The 18,516-nt window shown below is 25.7% G+C and overlaps 2 protein-coding genes across 3 annotated transcripts in view; one reads left to right on the forward strand and one right to left on the reverse strand.

Annotated features, from left to right (window-relative positions):
* LOC132918034 (gastrin/cholecystokinin type B receptor-like) overlaps positions 1-1,424 on the forward strand; it is a 115,875-nt gene extending 114,451 nt beyond the window's left edge. The window contains exons 8-9 of one of the 2 annotated variants that reach the window (XM_060979083.1): positions 71-235; positions 1,075-1,424. In XM_060979083.1, coding sequence (XP_060835066.1) covers positions 71-235; positions 1,075-1,248 — 339 coding nt within the window. In that variant the 3' untranslated portion in view covers positions 1,249-1,424. The remainder of the gene's footprint in view (positions 1-70; positions 236-1,074) is intronic. The other variant, XM_060979084.1, reaches the window with a different exon arrangement.
* A 5,769-nt stretch (positions 1,425-7,193) lies between these two features.
* LOC132917341 (succinate--hydroxymethylglutarate CoA-transferase) lies at positions 7,194-17,885 on the reverse strand. Its single transcript, XM_060978045.1, has 4 exons — positions 17,205-17,885; positions 9,871-10,196; positions 8,537-8,844; positions 7,194-7,577 (listed from the first exon to the last, which is right to left on the reverse strand). Exons 1-4 carry the CDS (start codon positions 17,636-17,638, stop codon positions 7,353-7,355), a joined length of 1,293 nt encoding a protein of 430 aa, XP_060834028.1. The 5' UTR covers positions 17,639-17,885; the 3' UTR covers positions 7,194-7,352.
* Between the last annotated feature and the right edge of the window lie 631 nt (positions 17,886-18,516).

Genomic DNA, 18,516 nt, shown 5'->3' on the forward strand with positions numbered 1-18,516 from the left:
GAATATTATGCCTAATATTATTTTGTATTTATTCGTATGATAGATATATTATAAAATATACTTTTTTTAGGAGTATTTAATGAAATGGTATCCTTTTACACTACTATTGGGCCATGCTAATTCAGCAATCAACCCATTATTGTATTGTTTTATGACAAGGAATTTTCGAAGAACTATTAAAGGTTTTGTATGTAACACTGGAATCGCTAAACCGAGAAGAAGAAATCGATGCAAAGTAAGTTGATAGTCTACGACTTCCGTTGAATACTATGTGATCAATCTATGTTATATTACTATGAATTATAAAAAAATATGTTTTATATTGCAATAGATAAAAATATATACATTTACAAAATATAGAAAATATGATAGGTACAATGTACATCTATATTTAAATTTAGAATTTAATATCATATTTAATGGTCACTAATTTTAATCATACAGCTAGTATAGTAGAGCTTATATAAAGTTTGTATTTATAAATAAAAATAACTTAATGTTTCTTAAAATGTATACTTAAAAAACAATAAACTTTAAAAATAATAAATATTTCCTATAATAATGTTTATACATTTATAATAGTTTATATTAATGCCTTCAAAGTTCAAGTATTATTATTACATGGTTATAGAATTCCAATACATGTTCAATTTATCTGAAAATGTAGTACTTTATGTTTTGGTTTAACTTTTTTAGCATGTTAAAAAATTTAGTTATCTACAAAACAAAATTTTCATCCATTGGTTTTTATTTCTAATAAAAATCCTAACAAAGTATCTTAATAGTTTATTAATATTCCATACAAATATGTTTTACTTAAATGGATACAATAGTATACACAACAATTAATTAATTATACGCTATTAATTAATTTAAAATTTAATCTTAAGTCAATGGCAATAATGAGATACATAAAAAGTCTTAGTTTAAACCCACAAATATTTTATAAAGTTTATTGAATGCATTATTGTTTTGTTGTCCTAGTAATATGGAGTATAAAGAAATCTAAGCACATTCTATAGAAGCACATAATAATTTGATAAATAAATTATAAGTCTGGATTTTCATTAATCGGTTTCAGAAGGGGTTGACCGAGAAAAGCACAACCAGTGGATACGGCTCGTTCCGCAACCCACGTCGGCTGTGTTTCACCCTGGCCCAACTACGCCAAAACAATACAGTCCAAACACGAACTGCAACGATATCAAACCTTGCTGTTCTGTAAATGAAAATGAGTTCATTTTGTAATATTCAATTTCATATTATATAATTTGTATTATAATGTATAAAGCTTAAAATTTGTCCATATTCGAACAAAAACTTCTCGTACATAACATGTTTTTATTGTTATTATGTTTATTACAAATATTTACTAATTATTTTTTAAATTTTTTGTTTTAAATATATAAAAATATTATACTGTACTTACTACTTATTCAATATTGCTCTATTGTAGATACTTACTTCTTACCTCAATGATGTTAAATAATATAATCTATATTTTTAAAAAACTCCTCTATCGTATATATACATAATGTGTACTCAATGTTACCTGTATGGCTATATATTATTATAACATAAAAATTAAAAAGCTAGGAATACAGAGATCAGGTATTGCAGATTAACTATACTAGTCTTGAAATTCTGTTTCACCATCAAATGATATAGATATAATATGTATTAGTACGAATTTTAATGACTGTTATACATTAAAATAATGATTCTAGAAGCGGTGACTACTGAACAACCATGTATCGAAATTCGCAGCCTTAATACCGAACCTAAAAACTCAATAAAAAAAAATCCAACAAAATATTATCATCAAAAATTATTTCGGTAAATCCATTTTAAATTATATAACTAAATTATTAAATTAACTTAGATTTTTAAGATTCTATCATATTTATATTATTTTTGGGATTTATTGTTATTACTATATTGTGTATAACATTTAATGTAACATATTATGTTTAATCGATTTCGAAAAATGCTTAAAGTTCAAAGTGAAGGTGCTAAATTATGAAAATTTGTTCATGAATTTTATAGTGAAATTTTTAAAATTGATGGTAAAATATAGAACTGTATTATTTGCAATCAATTTTAACACTATTTAATGCATGACCTCGCATATTTTACCATTTTTATTCCATAAAAATCCTATTCCTAGCTATAAACTTAATTTATCTCTGTATTAAATGTTTTTTTTTTTTTAGGAGATTTAATAATAAAATCTCAAACGTTAAATTATACAAGTTAAATAACTGAAAAAAATACATTTTTCAAACTGATTATAAAACCATCTAATTAATATATTATATACCAAAAATTGTAAAAATTATTTAGTTAATTATACATTTTAACTATAATATAACAACAAGTATGTACGATCTGGTTTAAATCTTAAATAAATAATCAATGGACATTTTAAATCATTGTAGAATTATTATACTTGAAATTTCAATAAAATATGACCAAATTCGATTTTGGTAAATGGCTATGAAATACATTTATTTGTATCGCTATAATACGTCATATAAATAAATATGTGTCTATTTAGTATTTACTATTTACGTATTGCTATTATAATCAAAAGCAACAAATTAAATATTTTTTCATTTTAGTTGTAGAATATATTATAATATATAAATATATATATATATATATATATTATATATATACATACAATATAATATTTTATATATATTAATCAACTGTGATATAATCTTGTATATTTAATTACATGTTTTCCTTATCAATTGTAATTGTTAATTTTTATTAATATTTTATTGAAAGCTAATTTAAATTTAAAAAATAAATAAAAGTAGATTAATACATTTTTAAAAGTGCAACAACTTTTATAATTTAAATATAAAACATGTCATTGTTCTCTGCAGAACATATTTCATTAGTCCTATGGACATTCATATAAATTATAAGTGAAATTCTATAGAAATATTTATGTATAACCTGTATAATTTTATAAACAATAAGTATATGAGCCGAAAAAAAACATTTATTAATATTAAAATATTATGCAGATATGTAATGATCCCTTGATGTTTCGTTGATTTATTTCACAAAAGTATTATGAACATTATTTATTAGTACCTAGTTTAAGTCAGTCTTGTAGAACCTCAAACATGTAGACCTAACGGATATAAACGATTAAAGTTAAATAATAACATTAAATAAAATTGGTGAAAAAAAAAATTCTTAAAACAACTTATTTGGACGATAATTGTCATTAACATTAATTATTATTATTTAACTGTTGAAATGTAAAAATCATACACTAAAAAAAAAAAATCTATAATTTCATTTGCCAGTTGTTGTATTCCCTGCATGCAATGGCGTAAAAAGTTATTATAATTTTGTATCTCGACTACTATGCAAAAATATAATAATATTTTACTCATAAATAGTAGTATTTATAGCCCAGATTCTTTCAATTATAGTAGATATTATATTATTAACAATTATTATTATTTCAATTTCTTAAGGTCTAAGAGGCTACATCTTAGGCGTGCGCACAGAAACTCAAATAAGCCTAAACATTCCTTTTTTTTTAATTGTTACATTTTAACTAGTATTGAATGTTACCTCTCTAATATTTTTAAGAATTAGAAATTAGAAATAAATTTCTAGATACATTTTGCCCAAATCTGGTCCGTCTCAAAACAAACACATTAAACGTATTGCCATTACCATCACATATCCTAATGAAACATTATTAAATTTACACAATAATCTAAGTAACCTACGCACGTTTCTCTAACTCTGCATGACTTATTTCGACAATGTACACTAAAAGCTCTATTTTTTTAAACACAAATCACCGATATCTTAAGGGCACAATAATTCAAAATATAACCACCAGTTTATCTCCGAGTAAATGCAGAGCAATGAGTATATAAGAGACCACGAATAGCCACATATTCCATTGCGAATTATCAGACCTAAATAGCAAACACCTTCATAATCGCTTAGCACGATTTATTATTAAAAAAAACATCTAGAAATTATTTGAACATTTTAATCAATAGTTATTAAATTATCTCTGATTCCAAATTTTTCAACTACAAGTAATTCATTCTACATTCAAAAGTATTCGGATATTGGATATGTTGGGTATACCATACACAAGAGAACCTTGAATATGTTATATAATTTAAAGATGCCTTATGTTTATGTATAACAAATATTTGAAAAATACATACATTATAATTTCGTGTTAAAAATTAACCACATTAATTTATAACGAGTAATATTCATAAATGATAAAATGTTATCGATATATTCCTCGTATGGCAATTATTAAATTTATTAGCCTAGATATATTTCGTATGAAAATCTATAAATCAGTGAAAAAAAAATAATTGATTTCGATGAATACATTATAAAGTTATTCTCGGAAATTTATAAATATAGTGTTTGCATAATAATTTACATTTTTATACACGACATATAATATTATTATAATATTATACAACATTATAATATATTTTAAATTATGAAAGTATCTTACAGTGATATTTTTACGTATAACATTATAATATACCACATTTGTATTATGAAAATATGTTTACATATTAAAAGTAATGACTATATTATTGGCAAGTCTAGTCGTGGATCACAATAATAATACTGAGGAGGGAATCCCGTCTTACGATTGATTCCTAATGAGAAGTGGTAGAGTGGGGGACCGCAATTCTAAGACCACAATAGTAATAATAATAACAGACATATAATTATAATAATAATAACAATTATTTTTATTATCTGGCAGCATCGACACACATGAATAAAAAATATAATATATTATAATGTATGCGGATCGTCATCGTCATTCGAAAACGTTTCAGCGAATACGTCTCCTGGTCCATTTATTAATTATTATGCGATGGGAAATTACCATCACTTGTCCTTCAAAATGAGTTTACTACTATAATATTATATATTAAAAACAACACTACCCATGTCTGTGGACCATAATATTATATTTAATCGGTATCCGTCTATATTATATTGCATTTCATTATGGCCCGGAAAGTCAGACAAATTACGCACACACTACGTCACACGTATGTGTAGAGATACAAAACAATATTCGGTTGGAAATGTTGGAATATATTATGTATGTTTCCAGAACGCATTGATTTCTTTTTAATAAACGTAATACGGCTATTACTTTTACGTCTATTTCACAGATGTTTGTTTCTATTAATGGTTAATTATAATAATATATTAATATAATATAAATAGGTATATTTTGAAATTAAAATCAATAACAAAATCAAAAAACTACAAAAACATTGCTTGCTTATTATTTGGGTGATGGCAGGGTATAATAACACTTAGCAAATAAGTTTATCCTTTGCCAGTTGGCAAAGTATTCTGCAAATAGTGACGAAAGAAAAATTAATATGAATGACTGTCATATGAATTATAAGGTATTATATAATATAAAAGTAAAAAAAAAATTGTCAGCCAATAAAAAAATCAATAATATAACTACTATATTGTTTTATGTGTGCGCTGTACAGGATAAGGGTTTACATTTTACCTACATTGTTTAATAAATTAAGGACACAGATGATTTACGGTTAATTGTATAGGGAAGCGCAATAAATAATATTTTTTATTTTTAGCGTAACTTAATATGGTTTATTTTCTTTTCATCTCCATCATTAAAAAGTTGTCAAAAGTTTTTTCTCAGTTCGTTCAATATAATGTTTCAAACCATACCACTTAACTTTTGAACCTCAGTCATAGAAAATGATAAATGCACTCCACTCGGTTATCAAAACCATTTAACGACACATTGCATTGACGCACAAATAGCATGATATATGTATCCACGTATAATATGTTAAAACTTAAAAATAAATAAAAGGATTAAATCTGATATTGAATCGGTTAACTGAATTATTTCCGTTATTACACGCTGCAATAAAACATAAGTTCTATTTCTTCAGTATTTTGAAAATTATTCCTATATAGGTAAACGGTAAATTTTCACAGCTCAAATACCCTATTTCAGAAATTATGTTTCTGATTATGAATATTTAAATTTGATGTTATTTTGTAACAAAAATAATTAGTTGTAAAAAATAGTATTATTGATATTTAATGTATGACAATAATTTAAAAACCAATGGCACTATAATACGAATAGAAATACGAATCATATTCATCTGTTTAACTTATAAATTGGTTTTATAAGTTTATTTTATTTTATCAAAGCTTTAATGATTGGTTACTATTTACTAGTATTGGGTAAAGATAATTGTTGATATTTTTCACCGTGAAGAATAAAATCAGAGTTTAAATATAAGTATATAAACAATATACAGCATTACATTATACTATGTTTAACCATATAAGTACTTACTAGTGATCGAAGTCAAAATATTATCAACTAAACAATAATATAATATAATATACAATACGTCAGCATCAAAAGGTAACACTCTCCGGTAGTCGGTAGACCACATCATCCGAGTCAGTAAGACATTTTTGAAGCACGTGATTTTATTATTTTTATTTATTTATAATAATCAATAACAGACATGAGCCATTTAACAAAATAATACAAAATAATAAATTATTATTGACAATTGAAAACAAATTGACAAAGCGATAATAATGAAAAATAAAAACGACTTAAATTACTGATTATAAATTTCTTATCCGTCAAAATAAAAATGTAGATTATAATTTCACTGACAACTCGAAACGATAACCGACAAAGTAGCTCGTATTATAATATAATACCTGTGCATATTAATGGTCTACGACGTTAGTCGTTTCAACGCTATTATTGAATTATGCAGTATGCGCAACGTTAACGCCAAATAAAATCAAAAAACTGATATTCGATAGATATTATAGGTAACTACCATAAAAATTCTCTTTCAAATAAACGAAATACGTAAATATTTAATTATGTATGAGTATAATAATAAATTTGTTTAAAGTTTATCAATATTCAATATACATACCTATACGGCTATACTGTATAATGTGTATGTATACGAAGTGAATGTTAAAGTTTCTTTATTTTTAAATTTATAGCGTGACCAACAACTTTTTTGTGAATTTGTCGATTTAGTGACGTTCATCTGCGGTTTGAATTTTGAACAGCCAGTGACGAGTGTAGGCAGTACGTGGACTATGAGCAAATTGACATCGTATTTATAAGATAAATCTAATAACTAGTATTTATTCAATTTTTAATTAAATTTCAACACCAATTTCTCAAAATTATAATGCAAAATATATTTGTGACATCACATTAAGAAACAAGAATTTATGTAAAAAGAAAATAAATAAAAAAACGAAAACAATGATAATCATATTACGGTTTTCGAGCGTAATAATTCGATTTCTTTAGTGCTGTATCCTAAAGAAGTTAGTATTTCGTTTGTATGTTGACCCAACAATGGAGGCTCTTTTCGGATTAAATTACTGCTGTTCTTGAATGTAACTGCAGGGCCGACTATTTTCAGTTTGGCGTTATACGAGCAGTCAATATCTTGGACTATATTTATATCTTTAACATGCTCATTATTAAATGCCTATAAAAAAAAATAAAAACATAATAATGAATTTTATCTCCATATGGAATTTATATTCAAATTAAATAACTATAAATAATAATTTATAAAATAAACGTTTGAGTTAAACTAAATATAATAGATCTTCTTCTATATAATAGACTTTTATTGTTCAAATTTATACTTGGTATAGATAGGGAGGTGGTTCGAGTAATTTACCATATTTTATACCTTTTTGGGGGGTCACGAGACTAAAAATGTTGAGAAACTCTGTTCTTTATCATCCATGTATGGTTTCCATTTATGTTGAATGAGAAACGAAGAAGATAGAGATTATTGTGTATATGTAGTTGATTGATGGATTATTATTTATTAATAAGCTTTTCTGCATATAAACCTACATAATACACTATACTTTAATATTTGATTCCTCTGGTGAATTAGGTACTTTTGTTTTTCAAAACTATCCACCATAAAATAAAACTATTTGATAGGTATGAATATTTTATATATTGTATAACTTTGGTAATAATTTACCCGAATAAAGAAAAAATATAGAGTTAATACATTAACCCTATGTTTTAGCTAACGTGGATCCGATAAACGAAAAGCAAACGCATTTTCTAAAACAAACTACATTGTTTAAATATTTTATATTGAAGAAACCCATCAGGACATTGTGTAAATCTAAAATTGAAGCATAATAATGTAAATTGAAACTAGTGAAAACAAATTAGCCTATCATTTTTAATTTTTCTCGTCTATTAATAAGCTAACAATTAAAGCAAAAATTGTTACTAAATTATATGTATAGATAAACAATTTCAAAAACCGTAATTAAGTATAATGATTAAATTTAAAAGAATATGATGATTATAATTATATATATATTACTCTAAAATGTGTTTATAACCATATTATTTGTGGAATATGTGTTTTTACTTGTAAGTTTATAAACATTTAAGTAAATAAAATCTTACTTGTTTCATGTCATTTACAGGACCATAAGGAAAAGGTACTCCTTCAAAAATGTTCATCCACTCTTCGTTCGTTTTTGATTTTAAAATCGGCTCGATAATGTTATACAACTGTTCTCTGTTCTTAACGCGACATTCATTGTCCACGAATCGCTCATCCGTAGCTAATTCTGGAATTGATATGCGATCACAAAACGATTTAAATTGTCCGTCGTTGCCCGTACCCAAAGTAAGGAATCCATTGGATGTTTTAAATGCTTTGTAAGGAACCACACTTTCATGTTCAGTACCCCATCGTTTCGTTAGCATACCTTGAAAAAAAAGTTTTTCTTATACATAGTATGTGAATTTATATAAGCTGAATTACATTAATATTGGTATTAAAAAACAAATATGTTGTAAGTTACATTACATTGATTATACATTAGTACATCTAATATAATTATTTTTCCTAAAATCTAAGCAGTACTATGTAGTATATTGAATACTATTTTTATAAGACTATTTGTATTTAAGGTGATCAATGATCATGTAACTGATTATTCCAAATTTATCATAACTTTTATATCGTACATACAACATTATTTCATCATTCTGAATTATTCCTGGGGTATTTAAAGTTATAATTAAAATAATTTTTTTTAAGAAAATGTGTTTTTGTTTGAACCATAAATAAATTATCTTGACTCTTAAGCTAAAAGCTTAAAAATAAAGGATTACTTATTACTCATTTGTGAAGAAGATGATTAAGTTTATAGTAATTAAAATTATTATTATTTAAATTAAAACTAGATTAATCTAATTTATTAACGAGACAATTCATAGTTATTGAAAATAAGTGGAGATGTCAAATCTATTCAAACGTTTTAAAAACGTTGAGATGATATAAAATGCTCATTTGTATTCATTGTTAAAGGTGTATGTTATTTCTTTAACGGCGGTCAATTACTAAAAATTATACATATAGACAAAATATGAGTTATTTGAAATATAAAAATATCAGTATACAGTACATTACAATATTAATCCTTAGTTAAATAATAATAGGTATTGTACGTATTGATGCTTATTTTTAATATCAATCTATTACTCGATAATTTAACTACATTTTAATGGAGATAAATCTTGTAATTTCCTCCGTGTCGATCATTAGGATCAGCCTCTTATATTTTCCTCATTAGTTTACTACAAGTTGCGTTGGGTGTTTGAAATATGAGACAAGTAGAACACTTTTACTTATTACAAGTACACTTGTACATCAGTACTTGTAGAATAATATAGCTATTTTTAAATAACCAAAAAGCCACTTTACGAATTTATGATGTATAAAGCATTACCCGCGTTTAAATAATTTGATCCCAAATTGAACATCATTGACAGTTGCGTCGATAATAGATCACAGTCAATTTTGTCACCAACTCCGCGATACAAAGCCGCTAAAATAGCACCATGAGCATACATGCCAGTCATTAAGTCAGTAATGGGTATAGCACATTTTGCTGGAACGGCATCACCGGTGGCGTTCATTAGACCACCGATTGACGCGGCTATAACATCATAACCTGGTTTTTGGTTCCATGGTCCCTTGGATCCATAACCAGTTATTGAACAAAATACTAATTTCTGGTTTATCTTGCGTAAATCTTCGTATCCAATACCATGCCTAAGGAAACAGAAAACAAGCCGATTTAATACGATTGTTTTATTCATAATACATATATAGTATATACTAATATTACCACAAAAATATATCAATAGGTAATAAGTAATTTCAAATTATAAAAAAAACTATTTCATGCTTTTAACCAGTTATTGGTTATACGAATATGACTCATAAAATAGTTTGCTACTTCGGTAAATTATTTTGTAATATATAATATAGGTATATCAGTTGGCCTTAATATCCATAATTGGCATTAAAGTAATTGCCAATTTCTAAAGATATGTTATGTTGAAATTTAAGCTTTAGTAGGCTTAGGAATTAGGTATTTCGTATAAATACAATTACGATTTTATGATTATAACATAATACTCTAATAAGAGTACAATATGATAAAATATGAAATATGTAATATAAAACTGGACTTCATCAGAGACAGAATCCATAATATAACATTTTTCTCAGAAATTAAAACACAATTTATATAATGCTATTCTAGACATCATAAGCGCCTTATTCGTGTAACAATTTATTAAAAATGTAATGATCAAATAATATTATTGTGAAAAGTTATAAAGTAAATACAAAATTAATACGAGCCGACGCATGGTTATACAGTTACAATATTCAAATAATGACTATTTTTAATTAATTATTTTAACGATTTACAATAATATATTATATAGTTATTTACAAATATTTTAATCGTTTAAACAAAATTCCATTTAATATAATTAATTGTATACATAAGTTATGTAACTTTATGTTATAAAATATAATATAGGTTATGTAACATAACCTATATTATATTTTTTTTTTTAAGACGAAATGTTTTTAAGTGAGTGATTAAATGAAAAAAACATTATTTTTCTGAATTAATCTTGAATATTTTCTTAAGAAGAGTAATTAGATACATTCTAACACAGTTTCGTACTATTTTTATTATTTACAAATATAAATATAAATAATAATTATTTGACATTTATTTGACAGATAGTGCAATCAGAAAAACCGGTTAGACTTTGGATTTGGCGTTACTATTATACATAAGTACATGACTATAGTCACCTGGTGCCTTATAAAGTTGTGTGTTAAAATTTAATTAAATATTAAATTAATTAATATAGTGTATTTCCAAAAGTCCTGTATCAGTGTATCACTCTATAATTATCTACTTGGTTATATTTATATATGTTAACGTTAATGTATGAAATTCCGTAATTCTATAAAATAACTAGTTATTCTTGTAAAAATCCTACATTAAATACATGGTATGAATCTTTTATCTAAAAACATTAATTATTTTAAAAACTATCAATGTTTTTAAAATTATTTATTTTATTTATTTCTAAATCGTTACAATAATACAATCATCTAATAATATTAAGTGCCTTACATTAAATCACTTATATTGATGTGTCATAGTTTTATAAATTCATAGGATTCTATATAAGATATTTTCAGCCATTCCTAAGACATTCAGAAAATTAATAAATTTTATCAACGAAACTGAACTCCGTTATCTAATTTAATAATATGTACAGAATATTTAATAGTCATTTAATGTAGTTTAATGTAGTTTAATGTAGTATAAGTAATGAAAGTTCAACCCGTTTCTAATGTAAATAATGTAATGCTGGCTAATAACCACGCAATGGATGCATTAAAATCAAATAAAAAAAAGGCTTTTGGGATATACTTCAATCTCTATAATCTCTCCACCTATTAAAATAATTTTTATTTTCTAGTTATTGAAGTATTCTAGAAAAATCAATTCGATGAGATTTTATTAAGCTAGACAATTATTTAAAACATTTATTATTGTACAAACTTTTAGATCGTGTGTGATATATTATGGTCATAATATAAACGGGATTATTTATACTTTTGTCGAATAATTACAGTCCTAAATGCACGGACACTTGCATTCAAATCACTAAATGTATAAACCATAACACACGCGTATCGTCTGTGTAATGCATTATGTACGTATGAAAAAAATATAATATATTATATTATATACTATTTACTTTATAGTTTATATACAGTACGTATCTTTATCAGTTAAATTCTTAATTATATAGAGTGTATCTAACACGTTCAAATTAATAATGTTAGTAAATATTTATTATATTACGTGAAATGATGAAAAGAATAACTAAACAATTAATTATGAACTGTATTTGATACAATATTTAATTATACAAAAAAAATTTAAAAAAAAATAAAACCAATCTATTTAATGATAATAACTAATCAATGAATGATTTCAAAGGTTGAAGTTCTTTTTTGCAAATAGTCAAATAAAAGATAATGTTGATAAATAGCTTACAAAAAATGTCAATCCGGTATTTATATATTTAGGTTTGTATTGATTTTCAATCGTAAATTAAACTCTAAATTCCAAAATATAATATTATTTGCATTTTATTTTAATTAAATTGTTATAGCTATTAAAATATAAATCTCGACATTAACCTTTCAAAACCTATTGAGAATTGTATTATATTTTAAATTCAAGTATACAGTTAGTAAAATCCAAATTAAATCAAATTAAATAAAGACAGTCTATGTGTACACACTAATCTAAATTTACAATACCACATCACGTATTACCGTTTTTTATACTAACATATCAACAATGTTAAATTATTTTCAACTATTATTTCATAGATATCATCAATACTACTTGTTGAATAAATTATTATTTTTTGTTAAATGTTTATTTCTATTTAAAAATGTCTAGGTATATTCTACAAAAGAAGTACGAATACATTTTGATCAAACTTATAGTTAATAATAACGCTAAACGTAATAAAAAAAAATTCTAAACATCTAAGTTGTCGAGTCACAAACTTAGTAGGTACCTTAGTATATTATAGTAAAATATTTTTAATCAATTTGTTTGGGTTGGTGTAAACTTTAAAATGCATTATTGAATAGAACAAAAAATGATAATATATTGTATACTAATATAATATATCATTTGACTTAAACAAAATAAAATTATTCACTAAACAAATAACGCAATAAATCACAGTAAATTTGGTACATTACAATAATTGCTGCTAGTAATTTATATGATATATTATGGTTAAATATTTTGTTTGTTTTCATATAAATATTAATTCAATTAAACACAGAAAAAAGAAAATAATAATGTACAGATAATTCATAATTTACGCGATGTATTTCATCTATAAACTTTAAATTAAGACAATCACCAAAGTGAAAATAAAAAAGGTATAAGCAAGTGAGTACAATTTTGCTGTAGATAATCGTTAAATTAAGCTCTGTAATGGAAGTATTAAGTTTGAATTCAATGATATATCATTATATACGAAAAATGATTCTTAGCGAGGACGGTCTAGGGTTTATAAGCCTATATCGGTTATATCACTAATTATATTTCATGTAATGTTTATTTATATTTATATTAGATAAGTAAAGTAATTTATTTTAGAATTAATAATACAATCGATCGAAATAATTTTTGACGAAAGCATTACATTAGAAAATATCATTTTGTGTAGGTATAAAATTATTATATTTTTTGTAAAAGTTATATGTTCCCATGAATAATGTTTTTGAACTACCTATAACAAAATAAACAACATTATTCATAGTTTGAATACATAATTTTGTTCAAATTTTAACTTAAAATATTTATAAAAATAAATTATGCATATGTATTTTAAATGTTTTTATATATCTGTAAGAACAACTTGTGTGCAATCTTGAATGGAATTTTCAAACATTAACAGAATCATTTTTCATCAACTTTTATAAAAAAATAAAAAAATTTTAATATCTTTAAATAACTCAAAAAAAATTTGAAATATTATGAAATTTGTATCATAGGTATATATAAATTGATTAAATAAACATTATAAAAATTTCAAATATCTACGGTTATTCGTTTTTTAATTATGCCTAAAAAACAAAATCCTTTTGTCAAAAACTAAATTTGCATTAAAATTTACGTTTTCCCTAAATTTTTGTTTGTTTTACACTTTTATCCGATTATTATTTGGAAAAATACTGTTAATTTTTAATTTAGACCTCTTTGAAGTATAACCTATATCCAATTTTCTATCCAACACCACCGTCAAAGTTGAAAATCAGGACATACAAAAACATTACACACATACATATTATTGTAAAATGAAATAAATTCATCTGTCCACTTAAAAACTAAAATATTAGCAGGTATAGGTGTGTTATAAGTAATAGCAGTGGTTTGTTTTAGAAACATAATACATAATACACTAGTTTTGTTCCAATTTATCCATACATGTTTTTATTCTACTGTAATTACCTAATACATTTTTTTTAAATGATTTTGATTTTGATTGTCACAACAGTGTCAAAGAGAGTCCACCTTATAATTATTTTATAATTCATAGTATTATTAATTAGTATACCAAAACTAAAAATGAAAAAACTTAAATTGTTTGATATTATATATTTCTTAAAAATCTGGAAAAGTCAATTTATAGTTTATTTATGTAAACATTTTAAAAAAGGTACTTGAATTACTAATTTGCATTATATGTTTAAATACTACAATTTTTAAGTTATAATACGAAGATGGTAAAGGAGCTGCTATGTAATATCTTACGATATAAACAAAGGTAAATACGACTAGACACTTTGTATTATTACTGATGTAGCTTCATCGAACTATAAACATAAGTGTTATTGAATAATTCTTATTGTGTAAAAGGTATGTAAACACTTAAAATATTATTGACATAGGTTAAACATAATTTTAATATCCATAAAAAACGTTAAAATAATCCATCAACCATAAATCATATAAAAATTAACGTATTATTTATAAATATGTAACAAATAACAAAAAACTTTAACACAGGTTAATGTTTGACATAAATCGTTTAAAAGTAGATTATAGATTAGAAAAAAAATGTATTAAAACGTAGCATTTTATATAAAATCTCTGAAGAATATAAAATTTCAATGAAAAAATAAGTTGGTTTGTATGCGAAAAAATAAAACGTATTGATTTAAAAATTGTGAAAAAGTCAAGTTGTTACGAATACCATGTTATAGTTATTAAATTACAACAATTTGATCATTTCTTCGGCCTATTTTTATAATTTGTGAGTAGTATATTTATTTGAAAAAATTATGAAGACAGATTAAAAACAAAACATTACTTAAGCCTAAAATACCAATAAAATAAATTGTTCTATCAATAAAAATAACAACATAACACACATCAATCTAAAAAATGTAACTCAATCAAGATCATATTATAACGATAATTAATTACTATTTTAGTATTTTTACAGGTAGAACAAGGTACAGTACATATAATTAAAAACTACTACCTACCTAATACATGAAAAAAATAATTGATAAAAACTTTTTTTACTAAGTTTTTCTTTTGTAGGTTTTTGCCAAATACATCGTTTATATTTCAGGGAATCACACCTTACTTTATCGTTAAAAGCTAATTGTGTTGTAGTCTTGAAATAATGCAAATGTCCTTAAAAATATTTTATTTACCGAAACAAATATATACAGCAACTGCCCACCAATCTTGCACAAATACATAATTGACTATTAATTTTAAAACCTAATTAACAATATTAATATATTCGTAGGTTAGGTATGTTCAAATTTTATACTAAAACAGTGTATTTTTCAATATTTATAAAATAATAAAAATTATTAAAGAAGAGTTGAGTGCATCTTGACAATAAGAATATTAATATTACAATTTTAACAAATATTATTATTTTTTATTCAAATTTTCCTGGTAATTAAAAAAAGAAAATTTTCAATTTTGACCTCTTAAAAGTACTAACATGATTCAATTTTCTATGACAAAACTTTCATCTAAGTTGACAATAAGAGCATTTATTCCTCTACGAAAAAGTGTCATTAGAAACAAAAGACAAATTTGAAAAAAGACACACTTAATTGTAAAATTAATTCATTTATCGCTTCACTCAAAATCTAAAATATAGTATATTTTAATCAGCTTTTACTAAAAAAATCATGCTTTCTAATTTCTAGATGTAAACAAATATTAGAGTATTTGGTAAAGTTCCAAAACCAAGCAACGATTTCGGAACTTAAACAACAATAACACATCCTTTAATCCTTTGTTTAACTTTATCAAACACGAGATCAACTGCCGTTCGTCATACAATGGTATTGGCACTTGGCAGTGAAGATAATATAATTACTTTTCAAGAAGTGAAAAATCACATAATTTATGTAGTGACTACAATTATGGCTTTTTCATTGTTTATACTTTCATAGATTTGAGTTAAGAAATAATACAAAAATAAGCATAACTGCTAAAAAAATTTTTTCTACATCAGAATAACGTGATAAATAGAGGATGTATTTTAGTATACAACTTAAGAAATATTTAAAATATATTTTTATTACCTAATAAGAACTATTTACTGATAATATTTGTTCAGTTCAATAACCAATATTACTGAACAACAAACTGTTTTTTTTTTTCATAATATTAGATCTTTCTTTTTAATTGTTCATTAATATTACAGCACAATTTTTAATATAGTAAAAAACTAATAATACGTCATTGATAATAAATAATAATTAAAAAATTATGTACATATTTGTTTTAGAATTTTGAATAAAAAATGTTGCAAAATATTATTTAAGATTGTTGATTGTTTATTTTAAATTTAGTCTATTTTGAGTCCTTTAAGTTCCTAGTTCTAACTATAAGCTATAATAATCAATACAAATGGCAATGTGGCCTTATTTTAACAGTGAACTTTCCAGTTCTTATGATACCTACATCCAAGAGCGTGCTGTAATAGAACGGACGAGTGGAATTCGTCGAATCATTTTAATCGGGTTAAGCATAAGATAATACATGTCCGCGATGTCGTTTATAGGGGTTGTTGGGTAGTCCATTTTTCAAAGACTCCGGTAATTTTTATTGCCAGCGCGTGTCTTCCAGCAGCGTCATTAACTATACCCGTCTACGCGGTCACTCACCTGTCCAATGTGCCTGGTATGTAGTTCTCGATGAGCACGTGCGACCGCTCGACCAACTTCCGGATTATCGCCTTGCCGTCCGGCTGCCGGAAGTCCACGCACACGCTCCGCTTGTTCCGGTTCAGCGAGACAAAGTACAGGCTCATACGGCTTTCGCCACTCCCGCCATCGCCGCAGACGTCTACGAACGGTGGCCCGTAACGGCGGCTGTCGTCGCCGGCCACTGGTCTCTCGACTTTGATCACGTCCGCGCCCATGTCGGCCAACACCATCGCGCAATAGGGACCCGCGGCCACCCTGCTCATGTCCACCACCCTGACGCCATCCAACGGTCTCGGACCAAAGCCACCGACGTTGCCCGTTGACTTCGCTCGGCGGGCTAGTGCCGCCACGAGGACCACCGCCGCCGATGGGTCACACGTTCGACGAAACATTTCTACTGGTCAGCAGCGAGCGATCGAATACCCGACGACGATCTGTCCAATATTATTATTATTATTATTATTATTATTAAAGTTGTTTTTGTTGTTGTTGTTGTTGTATAAGTGATTCTACACGCCGTCCCATTGGCAATCGGCGTATTATATAATATAATATCGTGCGCTCGATCGAACCCGCGGCTCGCACTCGTGTCATAAAATATATGATATTACGCTACGCCTGACGGATCAATACTGTAGTTGCGATTATTTGTCTTTATCAAACCGTTCGATTTCCGTATCGAACCGAATTCCCGCGCGTGACGTTGCAGTGGTGCCATCACACGGAACGTTATTATTTTTTAATAGTTTTTTTCTCGTACATACAGAGTGTTTCAAAAATGTACAACCTACTTCAACATTTTTTATTTATTTTGAAAGCTAAGACACTGTATTATTCTCAAAATAATTAAGTTTTAACACAGTGTGCTACAAAATAAGAACTTTTTTTATTCGTCCATCTCGTGACATTAACTGACGGCAGTTTGCGAAATAATTACAAACGTTTACGTTTATCTGAAAAACAAACCTAATAACCTCGTCTTTGCAATGGGCTTACATTAAAAACTCTAAATACGACCATACACTCTCGATCACTGAAATGTTGTCTACATTTTGGAGGTGTCCGTTAGGTGGGGTTTTGCTGTATGTCTGTATATAGGTTTCCATTACCTATTCAAACCTATAGTTTATGAGTTTTATCAATTCGATTACGAATGTAGATTTTTTAATCATCCTGTATACAATTGTATTCGGCGTATTACTATGTACCTATTGTACCTATATGCACCGCATTATACCTACATGACTATAATTTACGTCTATTTATGCGC

Source organism: Rhopalosiphum padi, chromosome 1, assembly GCF_020882245.1.
Source record: "Rhopalosiphum padi isolate XX-2018 chromosome 1, ASM2088224v1, whole genome shotgun sequence".
Lineage (NCBI taxonomy): Eukaryota > Metazoa > Arthropoda > Insecta > Hemiptera > Aphididae > Rhopalosiphum > Rhopalosiphum padi.